The following is a 26,019-nucleotide window of genomic DNA, read 5'->3' on the forward strand; positions in this document are numbered from 1 at the left end:
TTGAAATCTAATTATTAGTTTTGGCTTAAAGACTAGTAAACTTACGCAGAAGCTGTTGTCATGAAGTCTTCAAAATGCTTTGCGACTTACTTTACCTGTGTATCAGTCTGTTTCATGAACTTGAACATTCCGAACAGTAGAGAGAGAGATTTATTCATAAAAGAAGATTCTGACACTTTTGATGAGTCTGTCCTATTTACTAGTTTCTAATATTAACGTTTCTGTGTGTTAGGTCTAATAGACAACAGAGTCTAAATGAAGGTAAAGGGGAATCACATGGTCAGAGCATCTGCTTGCTAGATGAATAAACAAATGATTGCTGCATAGCTCAATAGACACATTGGGAAATTTGAAAATCTTTCGGGAGTGAGTTTGAAATAAGCCACCCAGTTATTTTATGAAATATAGGATGTAAGTTGCCAGTGGAGATTTCTGGTTTTTCATGTAATAAGAAAACATAATTTCAAAAAACATCAGAAATAATAATCTAGTTTTCAACTGATAAAAGAAAAATGTTCTGAAATTGATTCAGTAAAATTAGCCTTTGTATGCTCTAACTGATAAATGAATTGAGTCATTTTAAAATGAAGTTGAACTTCATAATCGGGTAATCGGGTTAAGTGCTACCAATTTTCCTTCCTTTTGAGTACTTAAAATTACTGAAATATAAAGTAACTATCTTGAAGAATACTTTTTGGACCTTATGGCTACTATCACTTGAGAATAGCAGTTGTATTTAAAAGATAACCTAGCTAGTATTACAAATTCTCTGATACTCTGAATAATATTAATATTAGCACAGTAACTACCTGTACGTTCTTATTGTATTTGCTATACAGCTGTTGTTCAGACTACAGTTATGAGTCCTGAACTGTAGCTGCCTCAAAGCGCCTTCATGATACTATTCTGAAGTGACTGCTCTGAAATGGGAAGTTTGGTGAATTTGGTCATTTAGTTTCTTCAAAGATAATGAGATTGTGTTTCCCCTAAGGATGTATTTACAGCTAGTCAGTGGAAACTGAATCCATTCCCAATTTTAATGCTTTTCCAGTTCAAACGTGATATGCATGTATGTGTCTCTTTCTAACCCTTCGAGCTTCTCTCTGTGTACGATTTAGGGTTACATTCCGAAAAGCAAATGGGAGATGGACACATCTGAGGCAAAGCTAGGTGGGTATTTCCTTTTTCCTGTTTTTATATGTGATACCTGATGGTAATGGTTGTAGATCTTTCTGCTATAAGAGGAACAAATTTCCTAAAACTTCTACTGGAACAGAGATTCCTGGCCTACCTTATATCCTCCAATCTATTTTGCTGGCTTTTGGTTTGACTAGTTATATCTTGTGACAAAGTGATAAGTACTTTAAAAGAACTGCTTTCAATACTATTTAAAGTTTTTAGAGTCAACCAGAAATATTATTTGATAATTTAGCAACAAAATATTGTTACTTATAAAATCTATTATATTAATCAGAAATGTTGGTGCTGATGAGATTTCTTTTTTAAAAGAATAAGTGCAGTCCAAAGTTAAACCTGATTATGAATACTTCAGATAATAATATAAAGTTTAAAATTAATTAAAAGGCATTTATTCTCCTTGTATAATAAAAGAGAGTCTCTAAGTAGAGAGAAGTAGATCATATAATTCAGGTTTTTGAGGAGCCTACTTTATAAAATTTAGTTTAAATTTTTCTTCAAGTCATTAATGCCAAATTCCCAGGTAAACCAGTTTAAATGATTGTCTACATCAGAATTTGGAGTTGCTTAATGTGAAGTTATCTGTCAAACAAAAAAGTCATACATGTCCAGTGGATTCCCTGTAGTACTTGATGGTGAAGACTGCAAAATATTTTTTCAGTTTTGCTTTGCTTAAAGAGAACAATTTGACATGTTGATTAAGATGTATCAATAAAAATTAAAACAATGTGCTAAGGACTTTTTGAGATCAGCCTTACAATGAAGTATGACTATCAGTTTTTGTTTCTTTCCCTGGTATTATACTCCAAAACTAAAGAAACCAGTGAAGTATCTTAAATTGATACAAGAAATTTGAGTCATTTAGCTGCCTCATTGCTTAGGACATGTGTTTCTGACATCAGAGTAGTGCATTTGACATGCAGTTAAGTAAGTTATGCCTTTAATTTGCCCCAACTACTTGTGTTAGCAGTGGGTGTTGACCAGGTCCTGTGTTAAAAGACAGTTCCACAAACTTTATTATTACATTACTGGTATTGCTTTTTGTCAAAGTCTAAAAAATTTTTTTTAGTGTGTGTCATGTGAAAATTATATGTGGTTTTTGACATATTCTAGTAGTCGTCCTTCTATGGGAAACCTTAATAATAACCAGTTTTCATCTTCCAGAGACCCTTAAAGCACTTATACCCTTAAATGCAATTAAATATGGGGGAAAATAAAAATTGGAAAATACTTTTAAAATAATAATAATGTTTTAGTTCTGCTTATTTCGACATTAGATTAACTCTCTGTGAAGTTCTGTACATTAGACTAACCCATAATATGCTAAGATCACTTTTCTTGTTCTCTACATATTATCTTTTGGGGCAAAGAGAGATCATAGAGATAGGTAAGATGAATGTAAAAGTGATAAATATTAGCTAAACATGTAATCTTCAGAGGCCTCATTTAATACATGATCTGGGTAATGCTGTTTTAAACTCAATCTAGTCCATCTTTTACTTTTCTTTCTGTTTCTAAAAGGAAAAGGGAATTTAGTTGTGATGATTATTCAAGAATATATATTAATACTGGAATTTCTGGAAAAAGTTCTGGCCTATCTACCATTTGCTTCTCAGAAAATACATTTTATACAAACTGTTTTAAAGACAGAATAGTAGACAATGAATTCCAGAAATGGATTTTTAAAATAAACCATTTCAATAAAAGGCATCGAAGATCTGACAATAAATTTAGAAAATAAATTTTAACGTATTTGCAGTTGGGTTTTTATTTATTTTTAACAAGAGTGACAGTGATGTCGTATATAGGACCTGTATCTTGCACCACTGTATTGAGAGCTAATCCCGCCACAGAGGAAAGCAAATTGAGTATACATTCTTGAAAGTGCTTACTTCTTTAAGGTTGGTCCATTGAGCCAACTGAGAAGATTCTTCTCTAAAACATGGGGATCTTGTGTCTGAGAATTAGCCTGTTTATGCTGCCTTCCTTATAACAAATTTAATATAATTTGATTACCATGTACAATTTAATTTTCTTAGTACTTTACCAACATTCTTCAATTACACTTGGGAAATGATTATACTGGGTGGAAATGTATTAAATTTTAGCAGTGTCACGTGTTGAGCGAAAACAGTTGACTCTGAAACAGAGGAATTTTGATTCACAAATGAGTCTGCCAGTGGGAACATTCTTACCTATAGTCTTTCAAGCAGCTGGTTAGATCTTACTGCAGATTCTTGATCTATGCTCATTAAATAGAGTATACAGTTCAGCCTGTGCCTGAATGTTAAATTGGAAGTGTTGTGATTTTAGAACAGTTCAGAGCAGGCCTGAGCTACCCTTGGCATTCAGTTGTTGAAGGCTGCCTGTGGCCCACCTTCAGTCCCACCAGACTGGTTCTTCTCTGCTGGGACACAGGCACCCTAATGTAAGGGTGGATTGTTACTTGCCATATCAGGTGCTGGGATTCAGCATTGAAGCTACTTAAACTCCAGTGACATGATTTTAGTTTCTCATACTCTGAAGCTAGAATGTTTGAGACTGTTATCATCCTAATTTAGGTTTCTTCATATAAAGCACTTTTGCTTTTCTCATCTCAGTGTCATTTGTCTCTACTCATGAGTTGTTTATTGGTTTTCTGCATGTCAGATTCATCTCTTCAGAGTTGGTATATAATTATTATTTGTATAGGTGCATAACCTTGTATGTTTACTTTGAACAGATTTTGAGAAATACCATTTACATTTAGAAAATACATAGCTGTATCTAAGGAATTTTTCTGTTGTGCTATAATACGTACTATTTCAAATATGTGGTAAAATTCTGTGATCTGCCAAGTTGGATTTAAAACTTCATCTTCATCTTAAAACTTCATCTTTTGAAATCTCTGAAAATCATTAGTATGCGTGTATCGAACACCAGTCTTTCTTCTGTAATGAACACCCCAGATTTCTCTCCCCTCACCTTATACCATCCATTTGTGTGTTTGGTTTCCAGTATGCCATATGGAAGAGGTGTGAGCCTTTCTTCAGCCCAAGAAGGAAACTTTAAACATGTTTGCACAATAAAATTTCAAATTAAACATTTCAACAAGGGTGCTCAGACTAGAAATACATGCTCTTCTGAAATTCCATGTTGCAACTGTAATTCCTGTCATATTTACCCAGTGTATAAGGAGAAGTTCTTGCAGTTTTCACACTGTGCTTCTGTATTGCTGCCTGGCTGTGCTCTGTGGTTGGAACTGAAATAATGAAATTTTTACTTTGAAGTATGTTAATGTCAAAGTTATATTAAGTTTGGAAATCCTTTGAGGTTTATTTAATAAGTGTGTTGGAGCTTCTTTCTCTTTCAGTAATACTGTACACTGTTGAACTGAGAACAGTTTTATTGTTTGTGGGACTTCGTTGGTTTTCTAATACCATAACCTGTGTCCCTGTGCAGTCAAGGGGTCACTTCTTTGAGATCATGTATAATATGGCCATACTTATACATGTAGATAGAGCCATTTGGTACAGCATGTGATTCCAGAGATTAGAAGACTGATCTGTCAAATCCATACATGTTAAAATTTTGCCAAAATGAGATGATTAAAATTTTTGTGAGTTTTATAAACTGTTGCAGTTTGCCTTACTGATATTACAATGATAATCACTTTTATGGGAAAGGGGCTTAGGAACAAAAAACTTTGCCGAAAATGCAAAATCTTACTGGTTTTTGAAGCTTGTAACAGTCAGTTGTGTGTGAAACTTTTATATTTGAAACATAAACTCACCCTTTCTGCTGCTGCTTTCATTGCACTTTTCATACAAATTTCTCTCCAACGTGGTCTCTAAAAGATTTTTATTATATACACTCTGCACCCTTTATAGAATTCAGTGAAGTGTGGTTATGCTGTGTTTCTGAAGTTTTAGTCTTTTCTTCTTTGGCCTGCCTAATATTAGTGTGTTTATATAATTTTAGATGATTCAAAAGTTTAGTGCTTCATTGTAGCAAAAAATGTATATAGCTCATAATATCCTACATGTAGTATTCAAAATCAATTATTAATAACCAATAAAAGACTCAACACATTTTCATTGCGTGTTCTTCTTTAAGACACCTAAACTCCTAATTTCTGAATCCACAATCCCTATTCATTTATTGATTACAGTTTTTGAATTGGAAAGCCTAGCCCTCTCAGATTCAGTCTGCAGAAAGAATTATCAGGTCTGGTAAAACAGGCTCACTAGCCCTTTGCCTCAGAAATGGTCAACAGCCCTTCCTGGTATAACCAAAGAAAGTGGTGATCTCATATAGTAAGCTTATTCGTGAACATTAATTCATGGTGAATGCGCTCACAGCAACCAAAATCCACCAAAAAACTGTTCATCTAAAACCTTAAACATGAGGTTGGCTTATTAAGTTCTTGGTACTTCATATGACAAAGTATCAAACTTTTCATATGACAAAGTATCAAACATGATTGCAGATCAAATGGGTGGTGTTAATATTGTGCTAAAGAAAGAAAAAGAATGGAAGACACTGTCTAGAAAAGCCCAACTGTGTATTTGCCATCAGAACATGAGAGCTGTGGTGGGTGGGAGGACAAGGAGGCCAGGAGCCAAGTGCCTTTTCTTGCCTTTCCCATATTTGCTACTTAAACCAACATCATAAACATAACGGCTACCAGTGTGAATACTAAACAATGGAAATTGCACAGAACTTGATATTATATCAGCCAAGAAGATATAGTTTGGATCTGCAAGTGATGCTGCACTCAGAAATGTGGATATGCCCTCTGAAAGTGTTCCAGCCTTCTTTTCCCCTGTGTGTGTGTGGTGTGCAAACTCACACTCTTCCTTAATGCTACGGCTCTGTGTTTGTCCCTCAGACAAGTTGGATGGCTTGAGGACTGGTACTAAAAGGAAACGTGACTGGGAGGCCATTGCCAGCAGAATGGAGGATTATCTTCAGCTCCCCGATGATTATGATACTCGTGCTTCTGAGCCTGGGAAGAAGAGGGTAAGAGACTTTGTCTTTAACTGCCAACAAATAAAAGGCCCATTTAGGCACCTGGTTTTAGAAATCTGTAGGCAGATAATCACATGAATGCTATTTTTAGAATGATTTAGTTTATGCTATGTCGTGTTACATATCCAAGCAAGGAGTCAGACCTTATAAATTATAAGGTATATAATTACACAAGTAACTTAAATGGAGAACAGAACCTCACATGGCTAGCATGTAACCTTAAAGGCATTGGGAGTGACTAGTCACTTGTGCCGTTTTGTCATGGGGCAAAAGAGCCAGGTATAGAGTAGGATATTGAAGAGAATCGGTGGAACTTCTTAATGGATGGGATATGGAGGATTCAAAGGTAGATAGAATCATGGGTAACCTGCTGGTACTCTGGCCATGAGCACTCCATGTATGTGGTGCCATTTACTGAGAGAGAAAACTGGGGGAGTTATAAGTCATAATTTTTGGAAGTGAGAGAAATAATTTAAGTTCTGTGAGAGAAATTCTAATTTTTCTTCTAATTAAGTTAGAAATGTAAGTGAAAATGTCAGATTGACTTGGATTTACTAGTATAAAAATCACCAGAGAGATCAGACTGAACTAATAAATTTCAGAAGATGTTATTTAAAACCATGGGACTGAATGATTTTTTCCCAAGGAAAAAGTGTAAATGGAAAAGATGATAGGATGCCGGACTCAAAAATTTAGTTCAGATAGAGGTGTTTCAAGAAGAAAAGAGCAGTCAGTTTTTAAATGATGCAGAAAAGACAAGTAAGTTGGGAACAGAGAAATGGCTGCCAGATGTGGCAACATGGAGGTCACTGATGATCGGGGTGGAAACCTGTTTGGAGCAGATTGAAGAATAAATAAGAAATGATGAATGAAATACAGTATAGCATATGTAGGCAACTTTTTGAAGTTTCGGTATGAAAGGGAATAGAGAAATGAAGCGAGGACATTAGATTTTCCATATAAATGTTGAATTCAGTAAAAGTGATTGATATGTATATCCTTTAAAACAAAATAAAGCAAAGGGATTGAATTGCATATACTGTTCTATACAAGCCTTTTTCAGCTAATCCATCTTGATCTTTCTGTATAAACATATACAGACCTACCCTTCTTTTTAAAGGGCTACTTAGTGTGCCATTTTTTGGTCACACAATCTGTGTTAATCCATTTGTGTTGCTATAAAGGAATACTCGAGACTGGGTAATTCATAAAGAAAAAATATTTATTTTGGCTCACTGTTCTGCAGGCTGTATAAGAAGCATGGTTCTAGCATCTGCTTCTGGTAAGGCCTCGGGAAGTCTTCAATTATCGTGGAAGTACAAAGTGGGGGCCAGTGTGTGACATGGCAAGAGAGGAAACAAGGGAGGGAGTCCCAACTTCTTAACAACCAGATCTCACATGAATTTAAAGTGAGGACTCATTACCATTAGGAAGGCACCAAGACATTCATGAGGGATCCTCCTCCATGACCCAAACACCTCCAGCATCAGGGGTTACAATTCAACGTGAGATTTGAAGGGGACAAACATCCAACCCATAATATCTTTATTGATGGATGCTTACACTGTTTCCATTTTATTGCCAGTACAGACAGTGAAGGTTGTGGTGTGTATGTCTCTCTTTACATACCTACATGCAAGTAATTACCTGTTTTTCTACACTTCGATTAGCGATGCTGTTATCAAACTCTTTAACTTTTGACAATCTGATAGGTGAAAAAAAATAGTATCTTGTTTTTCAGTTATTTAAGGATGAGGTTGTGCATCATTTGTATTTATGCATCATTTCTCCTTCCTTCCTTCCTTCCTTCCTTCCTTCCTTCCTTCCTTCCTTCCTTCCTTCCTTCCTTCCTTCCATTTATTTTTTGAGATGGAGTTTCGCTCTTGTTTACCCAGGCTGGAGTGCAATGGTGTGATCTCGGCTCACTGCAACCTCCGCTTCCTGGGTTCAAGCAATTCTCCTGCCTCAGCCTCTTGAGTAACTGGGATTACAGGTGCCCACCACCAAGCCCAGCTAATTTTTTTGTATTTTTAGTAGAGATGACATTGGAGTTCACCATGTTGGCCAGGTTGATCTTGAACTCCTGACCTCATAATCCACCCACCTCAACCTCCCAAAGTGCTGGGATTACAGGCGTGAGCCACTGTGCCTGGCCTTATATTTCTTTCTTAATGAATTTTCTGAGTGCCTTAGTGTTAAAAGAACATTTTATTCTAAGAGAATAAAAATGCCAATAAAACTTAATTTCAGAGGGCACCATTACAAAGAATCCAGGTTTCAAAGCTCTTTGAAATACTGCAGATACTCCAAAGTCTTCCCTTGTCTATGTAGCTTCAGATGATGGTAAAGGGAGAGCCCACTGCCATTTGCACCCAGCCACACCAAAGGACTACTTGTATTGGTAACTGTTACTCCAGTTTTAAGGCTGGAGCCAACAGAAGTAGAAGTGGCCCTTCCTTGCAAATAATAAAGTGTAGTTCTGGTAACAATTAGTAATCTAAAATGAGAAATATTTTCTCTGTTTTTACTCAGGTAACTCTCACTGTCTTCACTAAGGAGTATGTAATCCCATGCAGTTTACTTTGTTAAGTTGGGTAACCAGAGAGAACTCAGTAGTACACGTTCTAGTTCTTTAAAGTTGCTCATCTTTAACTCTCTTCCCCTGCCTTATACCTTGACTTCAGATAGTTTTTAACTCTTGAATCGCTCACCAAAATCAACATCACACCACAAGGAGATCCTACAGGTAGCAAAGAATACAGAATGCTGTACATTACTCATTCCTTTTCTGGGGTTTGTTTCTGTGATTCAGCTTTTTACAGATACCAAGTGGGTTCTTGGGATTCACTTTCTCTATAACAAAAAGGTGGTTCTGTAGAGTTGATTATATTAGAATTTTGCCCAAATGGCTAGGCTTTAAAATATAATTTATTTTTAAAATGTTTGTTTTCTTGGGTATAAAATGGTAGCTTACTTGGTCTTTAATTTGTATTTCTTTGATGATTATGGAAGGTGAACATTTCCCTTGTTTGCTGAATTTGTATTTTAGAAATATTTATAGTGACAGTGAATGAAATATAAGTACCTCAAACTTTTGAGTGCTAGTCAAGATTTTTCTGTATTATAACAATTTTATTTTTACAGGAAAAAAAACAACAGGAATAATGTTAAGTCTCAAAAGTACCTCTAGGAAAATTAAAAGGGACACTGACATTCAAGAAGCCATTTCAAGCTGAAAGTCATTATTCTGCTCTTTATATTTTTAGTGATTTGGTAATCATTTATTCATTCCATAATATTGAATGTCTTTGTATGAGGTCTATGAACGAGTCCTCTTAAGGAGCTGACATTCAGTGGAGGAATTCAACATGTAAATAAATAATTTTGCTATAGCATCAGTATAAATTAGAGATATTAATAAAATACAATAGTTTCCAAAATATTTTAATTCCAACTTCATTTTTTTGGTTTGTTGTTGTTTTTTGAGACAGAGTCTTACTCTGTCACCCAGGCTGGAGTGCAGGGCGGGATTTCAGCTTACTGCAACCTCCACTTTGCAGTTTCAGGCCATTCTCATGCCTCAGCCTCCTGAGTAGCTTGGATTACAGGCACCCACCACCACATCCAGCTAATTTTGTTTGTATTTTTAGTAAAGACTATTTTTGCCATGTTGGCCAGGCTGCTCTCCAACTCCTGACCTTAGGTGATCGATCCACCCCCCTCAGCCTCCCAAAGTGCTGGGATGACAGGCATGAGCCATGTGCCCAGACTAATTCCAACTTTAAAATCTTGGGATTTTGTTCACAAACACACTACTCATTTCAAAAATAACTACACACTTTTTTAAATTTCATCTGAGTTTAAAACTGAGAATTTAAACTGTAGATTTGAAAGCAAGGTGAGATTGATCAGTATACTTAACTGTCCTGAGGCTGCCCTGGGAATGGATTTAAATTTGCTCTGGGCTGGTTACTTTTTCTTTACTCAGTGGGCCTTACCACATAAGGGGTGGACTGTGGCCACTGAACAAAGAAAAAGTAAGCAGCCCACAGCTAATTTAAATCCATTCCCAGGATGTCCTCAGCACAGTAGTGTGTTTTCACGTAAATGCCCAAGATAGTCCACAGTGATCGTTTGCTAAAATGTGTATCCTTGATCCAAAGTGGAGCTGAGAGTATATATGAATTTTATTTTATTTATTTATTTTTGAGGTAAGGTCTCTCTCGCCAGGCTGGAGTGCAGTGGTGCGATCTCAGCTCACTGCCTCTTCTGCCTCCCAGGCTCAAGCATTTCTCTCACCTCACCCTCCTTCGTAGCTGGGACTACAGGTGCCCACCACCATGCCCGGCTAATTTTTGTATTTTTAGTAGAGACCTGGTTTTGCCATGTTGCCCAGGCTGGTCTCAAACACCTGGGCTAAAGTGATCCACCGTCCTCGGCCTCCCAAAGTGCTGTCATTATAGGTGTGAGCCACTGTGCCTGGCTGTATATATGAATTTATCAAAATAAGTACTTCGGCATTGATGGATAGAATGCCCAGAGATTTTTGTATATTGAAGCCCACGTTATTTATTAGGCTTCTTACTAAGGCCCATGAAAGACATTGAGCAATAGGTTTTCTATACACTAGAAATCTACTTTCTGAAAAGTCAGGTGTTACCAGTTTCCTCCCACTGCTATTACTGTGGCTCCCCCCTTTGACCAGGTGGTTAGTATTAGGAGAAGCCTAGTCATTTCTTTGCCAGTCATGCAAATGGTAATTAGTGTACATTAGAGCAATAATGCATTTCCAGGTCCAGGGAAAAGAGAGTGGTGTTTCCATGCTCTGGTTCCCTCTCTGTATCACCAATAATAAATCACAAGCCATGTTTAAAATACGTTCTCTGCAGACTTTGGTACTATGTAGTGCCAGCAACAGATTCATAGTTTCTTTTTAAGAATCTGAACTTTTGCCAGGTGTGGTGGATCACTCTTGTAATCCCAGCACTTTGGGAGGCCAAGGTGGGTGGATCACCTAACATCAGGAGTTCGAGACCAGCTTGACCAATATGGTGAAACCCCATCTCTACTTAAAATATGAAAATTAGCCAGGCATGGTAGCACACGCCTGCAGTCCCAGCCACTTGGGAGGCTGAGACAGGAGAATTGTTTGAACCTGGGAGGCGGAGGTTGCAGTAAGCTGAGATCACACCACTGTACTCCAGCCTGGGCGACAGAGTGAGATTCTGTCTCCAAAAAAAAAAAGAATATGAACTTGTACAGAATATATTCATCTCCATGTACTTTTAAAAACATATTAACATAATATGTGGCTGGGCATTGTGGCTCATGCTTGTAATTGCAGCACTTTGGGAGGCCAAAGTGGGAGGATCACTTGAGCCCAGCAGTTCGAGACCAGCCTGAGCAATATAGTCCGAGACCCTGACTCTAAAAAAAAAAAAAAAAAAATTATAAAACTTTTTAAAAACACAATATGTAAGAACTTACATATTTAAAAAATCAGAGTACCAATAGAAAATATCCCTGATCCATATATTTGTAGTTGTAATCTTGCCATAAATGATATCAGTTGAGTCTGTTTCTTGGTCTCTTCATCTCATGAATGAAAGTAATAATACCAGCATACTGTTTTCTCTAAGATTAAATATCAAGAAATATTTTTGTGTAGAGATAAATAAAATTCAGTTTTTGATCTAGGCTGTTGATAGTCTATTAGGGAAGACAGTTCTATAAATGGATAATTACACTACAGCATGGAAGTTCAAAAGCAGACTTCCCACAGTTATGTGGGAAGCAGTGATTATTCGATTGGCAAAGGAAAAAGGAGTAAGTCAGGGAAGGATGACTAGACTCGTGCCAGGTGGATAAGGTTAGGGAAGAGACATTTCAGGAAGAGTGACTGTACTTACATGCAAAGTTACAGAGACATGAAATGGTGCAATATGCTCCAAGTACTAGAAGGAAGTCTGTATCATTTGTATAAAATGCCATAGGCACTGGCCAGAGATGTTGCAGGAAAGTAGTAGGGGTCAGATCAAGAGGGACCTGAGTTCTTGGACTTTACCTGGTAGGTAGGGGAAGGATTTAAAGCAAATGAGAGTCACAACTGTGTGTTTTAGGAAGATCTGGAGGGGCTGAGTACAGACAGGAGGACTAGTTAGAGATTAGTGTTTTGCTTCCGGTGAAAAAAGAAATGAGGTCAGCGAATTATTAAATAAAAGGGAATTGCAGAGGAGAAGGAGAGGACAGGATTGAGCTGATCTGTTCAGGAGATGGAATGGTTAGGACTTGGATTGATCAGACTCTGTGACTTAAAATAATGGCTTTTCCCAGTTTTCCTGGGTTAATTTTTAATTTTTTAAACTTGTGATTTCAAATGAGTCATTCTACCCCTTAGACTGTCCAGAGAGGGAGGGGGCTCTTTGAGTATCTGTTTTTCCTTAAGCTCAGCCTAATGCTATATGTTCTTTTTAGGTCAGATGGGCAGACCTGGAAGAAAAGAAGGATGCAGATAGGAAAAGGGCCATAGGTTTTGTGGTCGGACAGACTGATTGGGAGAAGATCACAGATGAAAGTGGTCACCTGGCTGAAAAAGCCCTCAATCGAACCAAATATATATGAGACTTAGTTTTTGAACGGAGTCATTATTTCTCTAAGGTAAGAGTACACAGTCATATAGCCTACTGTGGTTGTTTGAAATAAAGAAGACAGCATGCTTTGCTAAAAATGCTCTCTTCTTGTGTTATTTTATAGTTCTAAAAGAGTAAGTATGTGCTAGTTGTTAACATTTACAATACTATTAGAAAAGGAAGCCATTTCCTGCAGCCTGGCTCACTTATAAAAATAAAAACCTTGAGAAAAACTTGAATTCTATAGATTTGGAAGGAATGAAATGATATTCTACTAAGGGGTACTGAACTTTTTGTCTGTTCTTTCCAGGTGTGACAGCCTTTTCTTTTCTTTTCAGGTGGTTCGCATTGAGGTGATCTGAAGCCAAGGCCTCACGGAGCTTCTTTGTGTGTCACCTTGCTTCCACGTTTCCGTTTTTGTTTTGTTTCTACTGCTTTAGTTTTTTAAAGTCCTCCAGTGTCCCCAAGAGGTATTAGAATCTTGCTGTACCCAAGCAAGATGAATTTTTCTTTTATCTGTTTTGGGGAGGGAGGGAGTGATAGCTTAACTGCTGAAGCCAGGTGGGGGTCCACTGGAGGATTCCAACAGAGAATATTTCCTCCACCGTACAATGTCACAGACTATCTCTATCATCATTGCTTTGTGGCTGTTTCTGTTTTTTACTGTATGTAACTGGTAGCTGATTGTACTAGGATTAAAAACAATAAACTTTCACGATAAAGCCGATGAGATTCATGGGCTATACAGCATGGGCCCTTTTCTCTTGTTTTCTTAATTTTATTTTTATTGCTTTTTAAATATGGTATGTCCTAATTAAATGCTAGCTGAACATCCACAACCTCTTTTTCATTAAATATTATATGGCTTAGTGAATCCGTAGCATATGTTGTAAAACACAAGGTTCAAATGATGTTCAAAACACTCATCTTTGTTTTATGGCTGATTTCTTTCTCTATCTTTGTGTCTTGAAGACTGATAAACCAACTTCAGATATTCACCAGTTCCCTGCAGCATATCTGTTCTGCAACATGATGCTTTATTTAAAAATTTTTTTGATCCTCTCTCTGTTCTTCCCTTTCTTCTTTCCTTCCTCCCTCTTTTCACTTTCTTTATGCTCTATTAGGTTCTTATTTTTTCCTGTTCTGGCTTTGAATCCTGGTGGACAGAACTGATCTATTTCATGGAACTCAAGCTTGTTGCCTTACTTTGAACTTGAATTGTGGATTTTTAAATGAAGATTGCAGGGAAAGAATATAAAGATGCAGAGCACTCTGGCATGTAACCTTTAAGCCTTTAGGTTTTTGGGTTCTTGCCAGATTGTTCATTACTGGAAAGCATGGCCTTCTGCACAGAATTTCCTCACTTGTGGTTAAGCCAGGTAGAACCCAGAAACATACAGAGATAAAACCCAAATATTATTTCTATTTAAACACTGAAAAGGGACTCTTCCTTTTCTCATTCTGCAAAGAAAAAAGTCATCTTTTAGCATGAAAGAAGATGAGAGCCGTCTTCCTCAAGCATCATTTCCATTTTGTAATTCAGCTCAGCAGTTTCTAAATGTGTTCACTGAAGACTTCAATAATTTGAAATATTCTTTTTCAGACCACAGACGAAAATCCTTTAGTTTTACGACCTATGTTAAAGACTATGAATAGAGCTAATATTTACTAGCATTTGAATAGTATCACTTTGGGTTCAACAAATACTATAGTACTGAATACTCCAATTTAATGGAAATTCTAACAACTTTCTGTACTTTTATCTTCCCTAAAAATCCGAATTTTTAAGCAAAAGAGACTTTCAGTTCATTAACAAGTCAATATTGAATGTATAAATTGCTACATTAAATAACTTCTGCTGTTTGTACTATTTAATAAGCTATTTTGATTGCTTATTGGCCTACAATACATTTATGTGTACTGATCTTTCTCAGTGCCTTTATTATGTCGCAAAATAGCCGAATAGAATTATTGTACAGAGATTCATTTACTACTTTGTAAAGCTGCCCAATACCTATTCTCATCAAAAACAAAACTTCCGGAATGTGTTCTCTAGTTCAGACAAAATGGAGGCCTATATGTTCTGCAGGATGCTTTCAGTTATCCTTAACCTTGTGACATTCTGACAGTAGTCAGAATGCCAAGGAAATGAGTGTTGATAACCCATGAATCACTTTGAATCATGGGTAATTTTGCATGTGTATGTTTTTACCTTACAGCTGTGGCTTTCTGTCTGTGCTCTTATACCAGGGCAGGGTTGGGGAGCTGGGGAAGAGTTAACAGAGTCAGAAACAACCTCTGCCAGTTTTCAGAGGATATAGATTACATGACCTTAGAGAATGAACATTGAGTGCTCCTACTTTAGAAAGGGGGTATAACAGCCTCAATGTAAGGAGATAGATTTGGCGCCAAAAAGAGTAATAGAGACAGCCAATTGATAATTGATTTTATTCATCCAATGTGGGACTTATGAAATTCTTGCACTTAGCATAACTACTAGGAGAATAGGATAGGAAATCCAAGGTATCTTAAAGAAATTTGGTGTGGGTATAAAATGCCTTGATAATACAAATATTTTAAGTTTGTTAAGAGGTGCCGTGGAAGCAGAAGACCAATCTTGGATTCCATGATTTGCTAGCATTTTATTTTAATTTTATTAATATTGTTTTTCTTCCCTTAGAAAGTTGCTGGTTTTAATCATATTTTATTTTAAATCTTTTGTGGTGTCATGTAACTTAAAATAATCTTACATTGGGGAAGGTTTCTGATACCTTGGTGGATATTTCAGATTTTTTTTTTGTCAGCTCTGTAAAGGATGATTTCAGACATTTTAAACTAAAAGTGAAATCTCTCACTTCAGTGATCCAACTTTACTTGTATACTTCCTGTGTGAGGAATTCAGTAGATGAGACCCAGAAATTTTTCTGTTTGAGAATATTTAGGGTTAAGTGCTGTATTTGAAATATTCAGGGACTGATTACAGAAATCAGAAGCCTTTAATAATAATATACAAGTAGTCTATTGACAGTTGATTCATATACTTTTCTGTAAGTTTGAGTTTGATTCAGATATCAGTGTTTAATCCAGAAGTTTATTGACAAAGATAAAATCTTAAATTTTCTGGTTGGATATATTTTCCTTGTGAAAAAGTTGTGATCATTTGTTGAGCAAACCAAAGTAGGTGCCATCTCATCTGGAGACCAACTATTAAATTTTGGAGTGGATTGACTGAGAATCTCAATTAGGTTTTCTTATTTTGGAGGCCCCTCAGCATTTCTGTTAAGTATTTTATCCTGCTAACTGTGCAAGTTGCAGATATTTTTGTAATGGGTGTCTAGAGCCTGGCTTAATTGCTAGGATTGTAAAAGCAACAGATTCTCAGCTGAGGTAAGTTTTGACAGACCCTAGTACAAACAAGTTCAGGTTCTTCTCTTAAGAAGCTGTGTGACCCTAAGCAAATTTTTTATTTTTGGAGGCAAGGTTTCACTCTGTTACTCAGGCTGGAGTGCAGGAGTGCAGTGACGTGGTATAGCTCACTGCAGGCTCAACTTTCTGGGCTCAGGTGATTCCCCCATCTCAGCCTTCTTAGTAGCTGGGACTACAAGTGTGTACCACCACACCCAGCTTGCTTGCTTTTTTCTTTTCTTTCTTTCTTTTTATCTCTCTCTCTCTCTTTCTTTCCTTCCTTCCTTTCTCTCTCTCTTTCTTCCACCCTCCCTCCCTCTTCTTTCTTTTTCTTAAAGAGATGTGATTTTGCCATGTTTCCCAGTCTGGTCTTGAATTCCTGGGCGCAAGTGATTGCCCACCTCCTGAAGTGCTGGGATTATAGGCATGAGCCGCTGTGCCCAGCTGAAATATTGTTATCTACCTGAGCTTCAGTTTCCTGCCTATAAAATGAAAATAACAAAACACACCTATTAAACATTGAGATAATGCATATAAGCTACTTGACACAGTACGAAGCACATAGTAAAAGCTCAAAAATCACTAGTCATCGTCATTGTTATTTTGATTTGTTCTCACACGTTCTTTTTGAAATTCAAAATATCCAGCTGGCTTGAAGATAATTGTCATCTTTTATAGTCAGCTATTATAGACTGAGCTATGTCGTAGGTAAAAGTACAGTGTGTTGGAAGAGTAATTATTCATAAGCATTTTCAGGTAACAGTGACATTGATTTTCAGAACCAGCATGTAGGCTTGAGAGGCTCAGGGGCAAAAGGTAATTTAGTACCTAGAGGGGAGTGAATAGTAACAGGAAGTGGTTGCCAGACCACGGATATGAACAAAGGTGAGGGCACTGAGTCATTGATTTGCCTTGATTTTCTCATTGGAAAAGAGTAATGTTGTGAAGAATTAATATATTCATAAAGGTACAAAATTCAGGAGGTTCAAGTGTCCCATCCATTTTAACCCTCAGCCTCCCATGACTCCATCTGTAGAGGCAACCAATGTTCAGAAAAATTGTGTGGATAAGCATTAAGTATTAACGTTTTTACCTGGTTTTTGTACACACACTACCTTATTTTTTCTTTACCAATATGTTTTAGAGGTCATTCAGATCATATAGAAAATATTTCCATTTTTTCTTCCCTCTCTCTCCCTCTTTAGTTTTCCAAAGGTAGCTTCATAATACAAAGAGGTTTACTGAAAAATTTTAGAAATTGTTTCAGCTGCATCTCGATTCTTTTCATGGCATGGAATATATGGTATGGGTATATTTGTATACAGTTCTTTCACATATGTAGGTTGGTGTAACCACCCCTACCTTTCTACTAGTACCCCACTCCCCCGTCTCTAACCCTTGGCAGCCACTAATCTCTTCTCCATTTTTATAATCTTGTTATTTAAAGAATGTTAAAAATATGAAGTCACATAGTACGTAACCCTTTTGGTTTGGCATTTTGGCTTTTTTCACTCAGCGTAATTTTCTTGAGATTCATTCAAGTTTTTATGTGTGTCAGTAGCTTATTCCTTTTTATTGCTGAGTAGGTTTCCAGCTCATTCTCTTTCGCAGCTGCAGAATATTTTGTGTGTTTATTATCATTCAGTTTACCAGGTCTCTATTAATGGGTATTCATGCTCTCATTTGCTGTTTTAAATTGTGAATTTCTTCATGCCATTTCTTACAGTTTGTATGAACAAAAAAAAAAAAAAAGAAGATAAATTGTGAATCATATATACTCAATCGTTCTATGGCTTCCTATACTTGCCTGATGTCTAGCAATGAAGGAAAATACCAATGGCATCATTTACATAGACATCTTCCAAGAATGACAAGCGCTTAAGGGCCAGCACAGCACAGCGGTGAACTACTATCAAGAGAGTATGACCATAATGAGATGACGAAGGCACATCTTGTTTCCTGGAAAATCCTGCATGAACAGGAGTCTGACAAAGCAAAGAACCATGATGTGTCTTAGAGAACCAGAATGACCAGAGACTCGGATGATCCACTGGTCCACACATGACTGAGAGTTAATACCTTAGGTCACTGTTCTCAGAACCTGGATTTTTAAATGCGCATATGCCTCAGTAACTGATCTGATCTCAGTTTTCACGTCTGTTGCTTTCATATTTGAAGCAGTCAAGGAGCATCCTTATGACTGGGGCTAGCTTCTGCATTCATGAACAGCCCTTTGCCTGCCAGCAGTGCCTTACATTTGTGATCCTACCAAGAGCCTGTAGACTTAATGGTTTACTGTACAGGGAAAGTCTTGACTTTGCATCTTCTACTTAAGAAGCTTAAATTTTCTACCAAATATTCATATTCTTTTTCCTAAAAATATTGATCTAGGCTACAGATCCATCTCTTACCATATTTTAAAAATTTAAATAATATCTTCTGCCATAACTTGAAATCCCACTCTCAAATCTGTTATTTCCGTCAGTGAGTTTGTATTTCTCAAGTAGATATGTCTAATGCTTATTTCTTTTACAGCATCTGGCCTCAGTGCGAGGCTCCTATGTGTAGAGTGAGTAAATACAGGGAATGTTTCCTATATGTATGGCAAAATCAGAGTCAAGAAGGTAACAAGTGAGCAAGGCAGAGGGTGGAGACTGGTAAACTAGACAACTAGGTTAGGTCAATCAGGGGCAGCATCTGCTTAGCCATAGCAGATTGTGGCCATGTGGGGATATAGGCTCCATATTGCCAGATTTTCTGGATTTTCAAGAATGAGTAAAAAATCTGGATTTTTATGTGAGATCTTCCAATATTTCAGCACCAGTGTCTTTTTGTTTTTGTTTGTGAGTGCTTTGGCCCTCACAGCCTGCCTGCCACATCTGACCTGTGGGCTGCCAGCTTGAAACCTTCGATGTTTAGAGAAGTGGTTAGACAGACCTTAATTTGTTCTGATAAGATCCTTCTTGTTTAACAGATGAGATTTCTGAGACTCAAACAAGGGAAGGGACTTGCTCAAAGTCTCACAGTTACTCAGTGCCAAAACAAGACTAGAATTTGGGTTTCCTGGTCCATAACCTGTCACTTTCCTTTTTCTTAACCACCTCCTTTATGAAGATCTCCATAAAGTCTAGGATGGCGAATTCTCTTTCATAATGTGTGTCATGTGCAAAGTGCACATGTGTGTAGTTACTAAACTCTGGACCTGAAAGTACATTCTAATATGACTGTCTGTGTCAGGAACAATGTGATTACTTCTGAAACCAACTTCCTTAAACTCTCACAATATAAGGTAGCTATACACCTAGGATCCCTCTTAAACACTTACTACTTAATTGTGGAATTCTCATGAATCACAGAGCGTGAAATTAACAAAGAATATGGATTCAATTATTGTACAAGAGCAGTGGAGTTTTCTCCACAGAAAATCATTTGTGTATTGTTATGTAAGTAGTTTACAGAAGTATTAATTTGTTGTCTCATTTGTAATTTCTTATGTAATTTGCCTATTTGCTTTCACTCCAGTGATGAGCATCTTACCTGCTTCACTGGGTAGGGCCCCATTCCTCATCTTTTTAAGGACAAATTCATCAACTTGCCATTATCCAGTTACTTCTCCAGCTTCCTCTTCCCCCGTTCTTACTACATGTGCACTACACGGCAGGCACACTATGTGACTTACTGTTCTCTGAACACTCCCTGGGATTTCTGTTGTTCCTGCCTTGCTTTTTCTCATCCTTTAGGTATTGTCATTATCGGCTGGGCACAGTGGCTCACATTTGTAATCCTAGCTTGAGCTCAGAAGTTTGAGACCAATTTGGGCAACCAAAATCTTAGCTACAGTAAGCTGATATTGCTGTCTAGCCTGGGTGACAGGGTGAGACCTCATCTCAAAAAAAAAAAAAAAAAAAAAGCCAGGTGCAGTGGCTCATTCCTGTAACTCCAGCACTTTGAGAGGCCAAGACAGGTGGATCACCTGATGTCAGTGAGACCAGCCTGGACAACATGGTGAAATCCCATCTCTATTAAAAATACAAAAATTAGCTGGGTGTGATGGCAGGCACCTATAAGCCCAGCCCAGGATGCTGAGGCAGGAGAATCACTTGAACCCAGGAAGTAGAGATTGCAGTGACCCAAGATTGCACCACTGTACTCCAGCCTGAGTGACAGAGCAAGACTCTGTCTCAAAAGAAAAAGGTTGGCAGGGGAATTATCCAGAGGCCCAGCTCACGTGGTACTGCCTTCCTGAAGCTGTTTCTCATCTTGATCCCTCCAGCTCTCACAGGTTTTGCTTCTACTTGTCCTACCATCTTTCCCTAATTTGCCTTTCTAGTAGAGTAACACATCTATCTTTCCCCTCATCCCTACCCATTCTACATGCGAGCTCCTAGAAGGTGAGAATTATGTTTTACTCATCTTCCAACCTTGTAACATATAACATGCAGTATCTGTTCCATATAGTTGCTGCTGAAGAAGCATATTGAGAATTGATGACCTGGTGAATTTTAAATATAAAATTAATTCGTGTAGGTTCATATATGTATAATTTATAAAACCAATTCTGTGTTTGCTTTTCCATACCTCTGTATCTTCCAGCTGGTGGCATATTCATACTTAGTGGCGTAGCAAATTCAAATGCCTTCAAAGAACAGGAAGATACTGTAAATAAGAGAATTGGCCAATAATTTCATATGTTTAGTTGTATTCTTTCAACAGAAACATTTTGTTTGCAGATTAGACATGTAGGAATATTCTTCACTCTTAGGAAAAAACGCCCTCTTTCTCATTCTCAAAACTTTTGGCATGCTCTTTGTTTTCCCACTTTTGGTAGAGACATAAGTACAGGATTATTTTTTCTTTGCTCTGAGAAAACAGCAGAAGCAGAATGAAACAGGGCACTTGACCCTCTCAGCTTCGGGGTTCAGGAAGCAGTGGGGTATGGTGGAGGCTGGGATGGTGCAGAGTGCTTGTCCTGTCTCAGGGACAGTCCTCTAGCCAGTGGTTGGAATGAAGAAAGGTAGACCAAAATGTTACCAGATGAAGTGGAAGTCTGGATTTTTATGTGAAATAGTCACAGTAGAAATAAATCACATCTGGAAGCCACATGTTACCAATAGGCTGTCATTTTGGGAGTTTTCTGACATACACCCTAAAGGATGATGACAAGTCTGAAAGACAGTTGTGGCAAAGAAGATGTTTGTAGGAAAGAAAACATCAGGTTTTATTGCACATAGATTACATATAAATATTTTGAACAGCACCTTTTTACTGGTATTTTGGAAAAGCATTTCTGTCTTCATTAAGCCAGGTGGCAATGTATATGTAATATACAGATGCTGAATTTGCAGTGGGTTGATTTTTGTCCATTGCTGGCTTTCACTTTGTAGTATGAATATTGTCTCCTCACTACCCCTTTTGAGTGACATCCTTCCAGTGCCTCCATTTCTCAAGTTGCAGGTAAGCACCTTGTGTGTATACAATTAAATGGTGAGCACACACCTATCCCAGGAAAAGAAGACAGTGAGAATTCCCTTTGGTTAAGTGGACAGCTGAATGGCCATACCTGAATGCAAATTTGATCAGAATTTTCTGCTCTAAACCCTCCACTGCTTTCTACTATTACTGAGAAAAGGATGTGTCTCATTAAAGCTTTGTTGGCACCTGTCGCAGTCAAGGTGAGTATAGTTATGTTTAATTTCTTTAAGCGTTTTGGATCATCATCTCTTTCAAATTCATTTATTCCAGCCATAAGATGTGAATTCATTTTCCTTATTAAAAAATAAAATATTACAGATAAAGCTCAACACCCCCTTCCGCTTAAGTACAAATACCTTGAATCTTAGAGGTAATTGCTGTTCCCATTTTGGAGTGTGTGGCTTTTCCATACCATTTTTGTGTATTTGTATACATATGTACTTGCCTATAAAAATATAGTTTTACTATTTTTTTTACATGACTGGTATTCTTTAATATTGTTCTGCAGACCCACTATGTCTTAGATACACACACACATGCATGTATATATAAATAGAGATAAATATATATGCATACATGTTTGTGTATATTCTGCGATATATGTATAATGGATTACTTTTTCCTTTTTTTGTGAGTTTTTCACTGTCATACCAATGTTGCATTGAACATCCTTGTAAATGCCTTTTGCAGGCTTATTTTTCAAAATTTCCCTGGGGAAAATACAGGAGAATTAAATTGACCCCAGGGAAACCATTTCTCCTTTTCTGTTCTAATAATTATCTGCATGTGTGTTTTAGAAACAGTCTTAATTTAAAGTAGGATGTTTCAAAAAAATTTTTTTTCTCATTATTTTAAAATTCCAGTTTTGTATGCTGCCCTCATTTAAATTCTGCCTTTTGAGTCTAGATTTGGAATTGATATGGATGAGCAAGATAGGTTCTAAGCAGTAGTGATAGTTCATAAACAATATGCTTCTGGAATAGGTGCTATTTTAATCTTGGGGAAGGTAAAATGTCAATTGAGAAAATAATCTTTAATCATGAAGTTCTTTTTTCCAAGTCATTCTCTGCTCCATTTGGAATTATGGCAACTGGATCCAGTGGTGCTGTGAAAATATTTTCTTACATCATACCTCTTCTTTTCAAACAAGTTTGATCCTGGAAAATACAGTTTTTGGCTTTATGCCTGTTTCAAAAAAAAAAAGTCTGGAACACTCACTTTTCTTAATAGGATCTCGTTTATTAGTTTAGGTATTAAAGCTTTTATTAAAAGAACATACTTTGAGGATTTTCTGTTTCTCACCTGAGCCTTCTGTTTTCACTAGATGTGAAACTGAGTGCATTGGCAGGGCCTCTATTAGACCTGAAAGGCAGCATTCCCAGTGTTTTATTTTCAGGGTCAGAGGGAAGGCTTTTGACTGACACTGGAGGCCTTAACTCCTGGATTGGTAAGGTTCTGGTGGAATGAGTGCTTAGATTCCATAAGCACTTGAGTAGATGATTACTCCTTTCTTTATGTATGGATTTTTGGAAGAATGATGAAATATGAAAAGTGTGAAGAGTTGTGCACTCAAGTGGTAGCTTTGACCTGGGGAGCTTTTAAAACTCCGAAAGCTCAGGCTACACTTCATAGCAATTAAATCAGAATCTAGGAATGGAACCCAGCCATTGGTAATTTTTTAAAAGGCTACCAGATCATTCTAATATGTAGCCAACTTTGGGAACTGGTGGGTTAAAGGGGATTTTAAATTTTATTTCACCTCTAGCTGATGATAGGTTCATTAAGCAAAATGTTTGAAGGCCCTGGTCTGTTGGTTAACTTTGCAGGTGTGGAAGATAGTTGTTGGAAAGATACTTGTTAATAAAATTCTTTAAATGTGCAAAAGAAAATCCACCTAGCCTGAAAGAGTTAATGCAGTTTTCAAAAGTGCTTGATCGCCAAGGAACAGCTTAGGCACAGGGAAAATCTGGCTTCTTGGGAGCAAATAAAGCCAAGATTTAAAATGCCTTTTAATCTAAAACATATGTTTGCCCGTGGGCCTGAAAACAATACTAGGCCTTTGCAATTGTGAAGTTTCCTCACAATAGACAGACATGAGTCGTGGTACAATGTTATTTAAACTTGAAAGCTTACAGGAGAAATTTGGTTTATGGAGGAGGTTGTAGATGGGAGAAAAGAAGTGCAATGGGAATAAATTATTTTTCTCTGGCTTCTCCTTTCTGATTTTAAGGAGAGCAGAACTAGTTCATAGTTCTAGTTTTCACGTACAAAATGGAACAAATCCCAACAAAATGAGAATTGCTATTTTCAATAAGCTAGAATGGATCTCTTTAAATTAATCTGCTTTGATGCCTAAGATAATCTCTATTTGTGGCATAAGTGTGCTTATAAATGCACTCTTTCAGTAGAACTTTTCTCCCAAATTTTTTATTTCTCATTTAAAAAATTTTTTTATTTTGAAATAGTTACAGATTCATAGGAAATTGCAGGAAAAAATGTGCAGAGAAGTCCTGGTGTATTCTTCAACCAGCCATCCCCAATGGTAACATCTTATACAATGAGAAATGTGTGTCAAAACCTTTAAAAGCCAAGAAATTGATGTTGATACACTCCACAGAGTTTATTCAGCTTTTACAGTTTTACAAGCATGGGTGTGTGTGTGTGTGTGTGTGTGTGTTTGGTTCTGTGGCAGTTTTATCTCGCTTCATGTACTCTGTGTTTGTGTGGGGTGGTGGGTGTGTGTGTGGTTGGTTCTGTGCAATTTTATCTCATGTAGCTTCATGTAATCACCACTCCCATAATCAAGATTCAGAACTCCATGTGGGAATTTGAAGAACTGTTAAGAGAATGAGTATCGAATGAGTCACTTTGCTTGTAGTCCCATCATGACTTAACTTCAGGACTTTATATTGTTGGGGACTACTGCTTTAAGGAGGTAAGTAGCATAGCTTTTGCAACATAAAGTGGCTTTTTAGTCTTTTTTTTGTTTCATGAGATCATTATTGGTGCTTTTCTCAGTAACTATGCTTTTGAGTAGTTAAAGCATGGTCACTTGCTTTATATGAAGGGAGTAAAATGAGAAGTATACTCTCCAGAGCATAGGAATCTGTTACTGATCTTAATTTTTGGACAAACCTACCAATTCTGGCACAACAGCAGTTGATCGAATGCTAGGAAGTTCTTTTTCTGCCAAATATTAGGACATTTGAGACCTGCTCAGTAAATAGGCATTGTACATTTTTAGTCCTAAAACAGTAAGAAGACTATTGGCCTCCCAGAGAAATGCCCTGATGTGTTTGAATTGAAAAGACATGGCTTTATAATTAAAAAAAAAAAGAAGAAAGAAAGAAACAGTCACTTTAAATAGCATATTATAAGCATTGAGCCAACCTATCACACCCTGCCTCACTCACATTTCTTCAGTGATTACTGTCTCCAGAGCTTAAGGATACATAATCATGTCTAACATTCACATGGCATGAAGATTTAAATTATCTTTGCAACTAGTGTGTCACAATTAAGTTGTTGAAGAAGTCCAGTTTTGTTAAATTTTCTGTTCCCAGGACTTGCTGATAAATCACAATCTGACATGACAGTTTTCATTTGTGTTCTGCTCTTGTACCCACATCCCACTGTCTACCTTAGAAATTATTTTTGGAGTCACCGTTTTTGACAAGAATTCTATAGGAAATAAGAGTTTCTGGAGTTTATTCTGAATCAGTTCAGAGTCAGCAAGCTCAGCTCTGATGAAGTAATGGGATGTGTGGAAAGAAGTGTCTAAACACCAAGATAGTCATCTTGAGCAAAAGCAGCTTTGGGTTATTTATTACAAATGTATTCTGCCTGATGTAATTGTGGTCTTTTTGTTAGAAATTTAATACAGTAAGAAGTCAGCAAAACTTCATGTTGACAGTCCCATTGTCTCATAAAGCTTGATTCGAAAAAGACAATGTAGAAACAGACTAGCCAGAAGACATTTAGAGCCTTAAATATTCTGATAATCACCAGCCCACACTCATGAAAGATCAGAGGAGAAGATAATCAACATTAGTGACTAGCGATGAAAAGAACCAGAAGGGAGACTGGATTACTTTCAGTCAAAAAAAGTAGTCTGGGCATGGTGGCTCACACCTGTAATTCCAGTGCTGGGAGGCTGAGGTGGGTGGATCTCTTGAGCCCAGGAGTTCCACACCAAACTGGGCAACATGGTGAGACCCCCATCTCTAAAAAGAAATAGCCAGGCATGGTGGCATGTGCCTGTAGTCTTGGCCTGTAGGAGACTAAGGTGGGAGGATCCCTTGAGCTC

General features: G+C 37.2%; 1 protein-coding gene across 3 annotated transcripts in view; it reads left to right on the top strand.

Annotated features, from left to right (window-relative positions):
• Positions 1-13,586, top strand: part of YLPM1 (YLP motif containing 1) — a 73,752-nt gene extending 60,166 nt beyond the window's left edge. The window contains exons 18-21 of one of the 3 annotated variants that reach the window (XM_002754113.6): positions 1,119-1,170; positions 6,068-6,198; positions 12,682-12,864; positions 13,175-13,586. In XM_002754113.6, coding sequence (XP_002754159.2) covers positions 1,119-1,170; positions 6,068-6,198; positions 12,682-12,828 — 330 coding nt within the window. In that variant the 3' untranslated portion in view covers positions 12,829-12,864; positions 13,175-13,586. Of the gene's footprint in view, positions 1-1,118; positions 1,171-4,194; positions 5,272-6,067; positions 6,199-12,681; positions 12,865-13,174 lie in introns of those variants that run through there. The other 2 variants (XR_013521393.1, XM_009006346.5) reach the window with 2 other exon arrangements.
• The last annotated feature ends 12,433 nt before the right edge of the window (positions 13,587-26,019 follow it).

Source organism: Callithrix jacchus, chromosome 8 (genome assembly GCF_049354715.1).
Source record: "Callithrix jacchus isolate 240 chromosome 8, calJac240_pri, whole genome shotgun sequence".
Classification (NCBI taxonomy): Eukaryota; Metazoa; Chordata; class Mammalia; order Primates; family Cebidae; genus Callithrix; species Callithrix jacchus.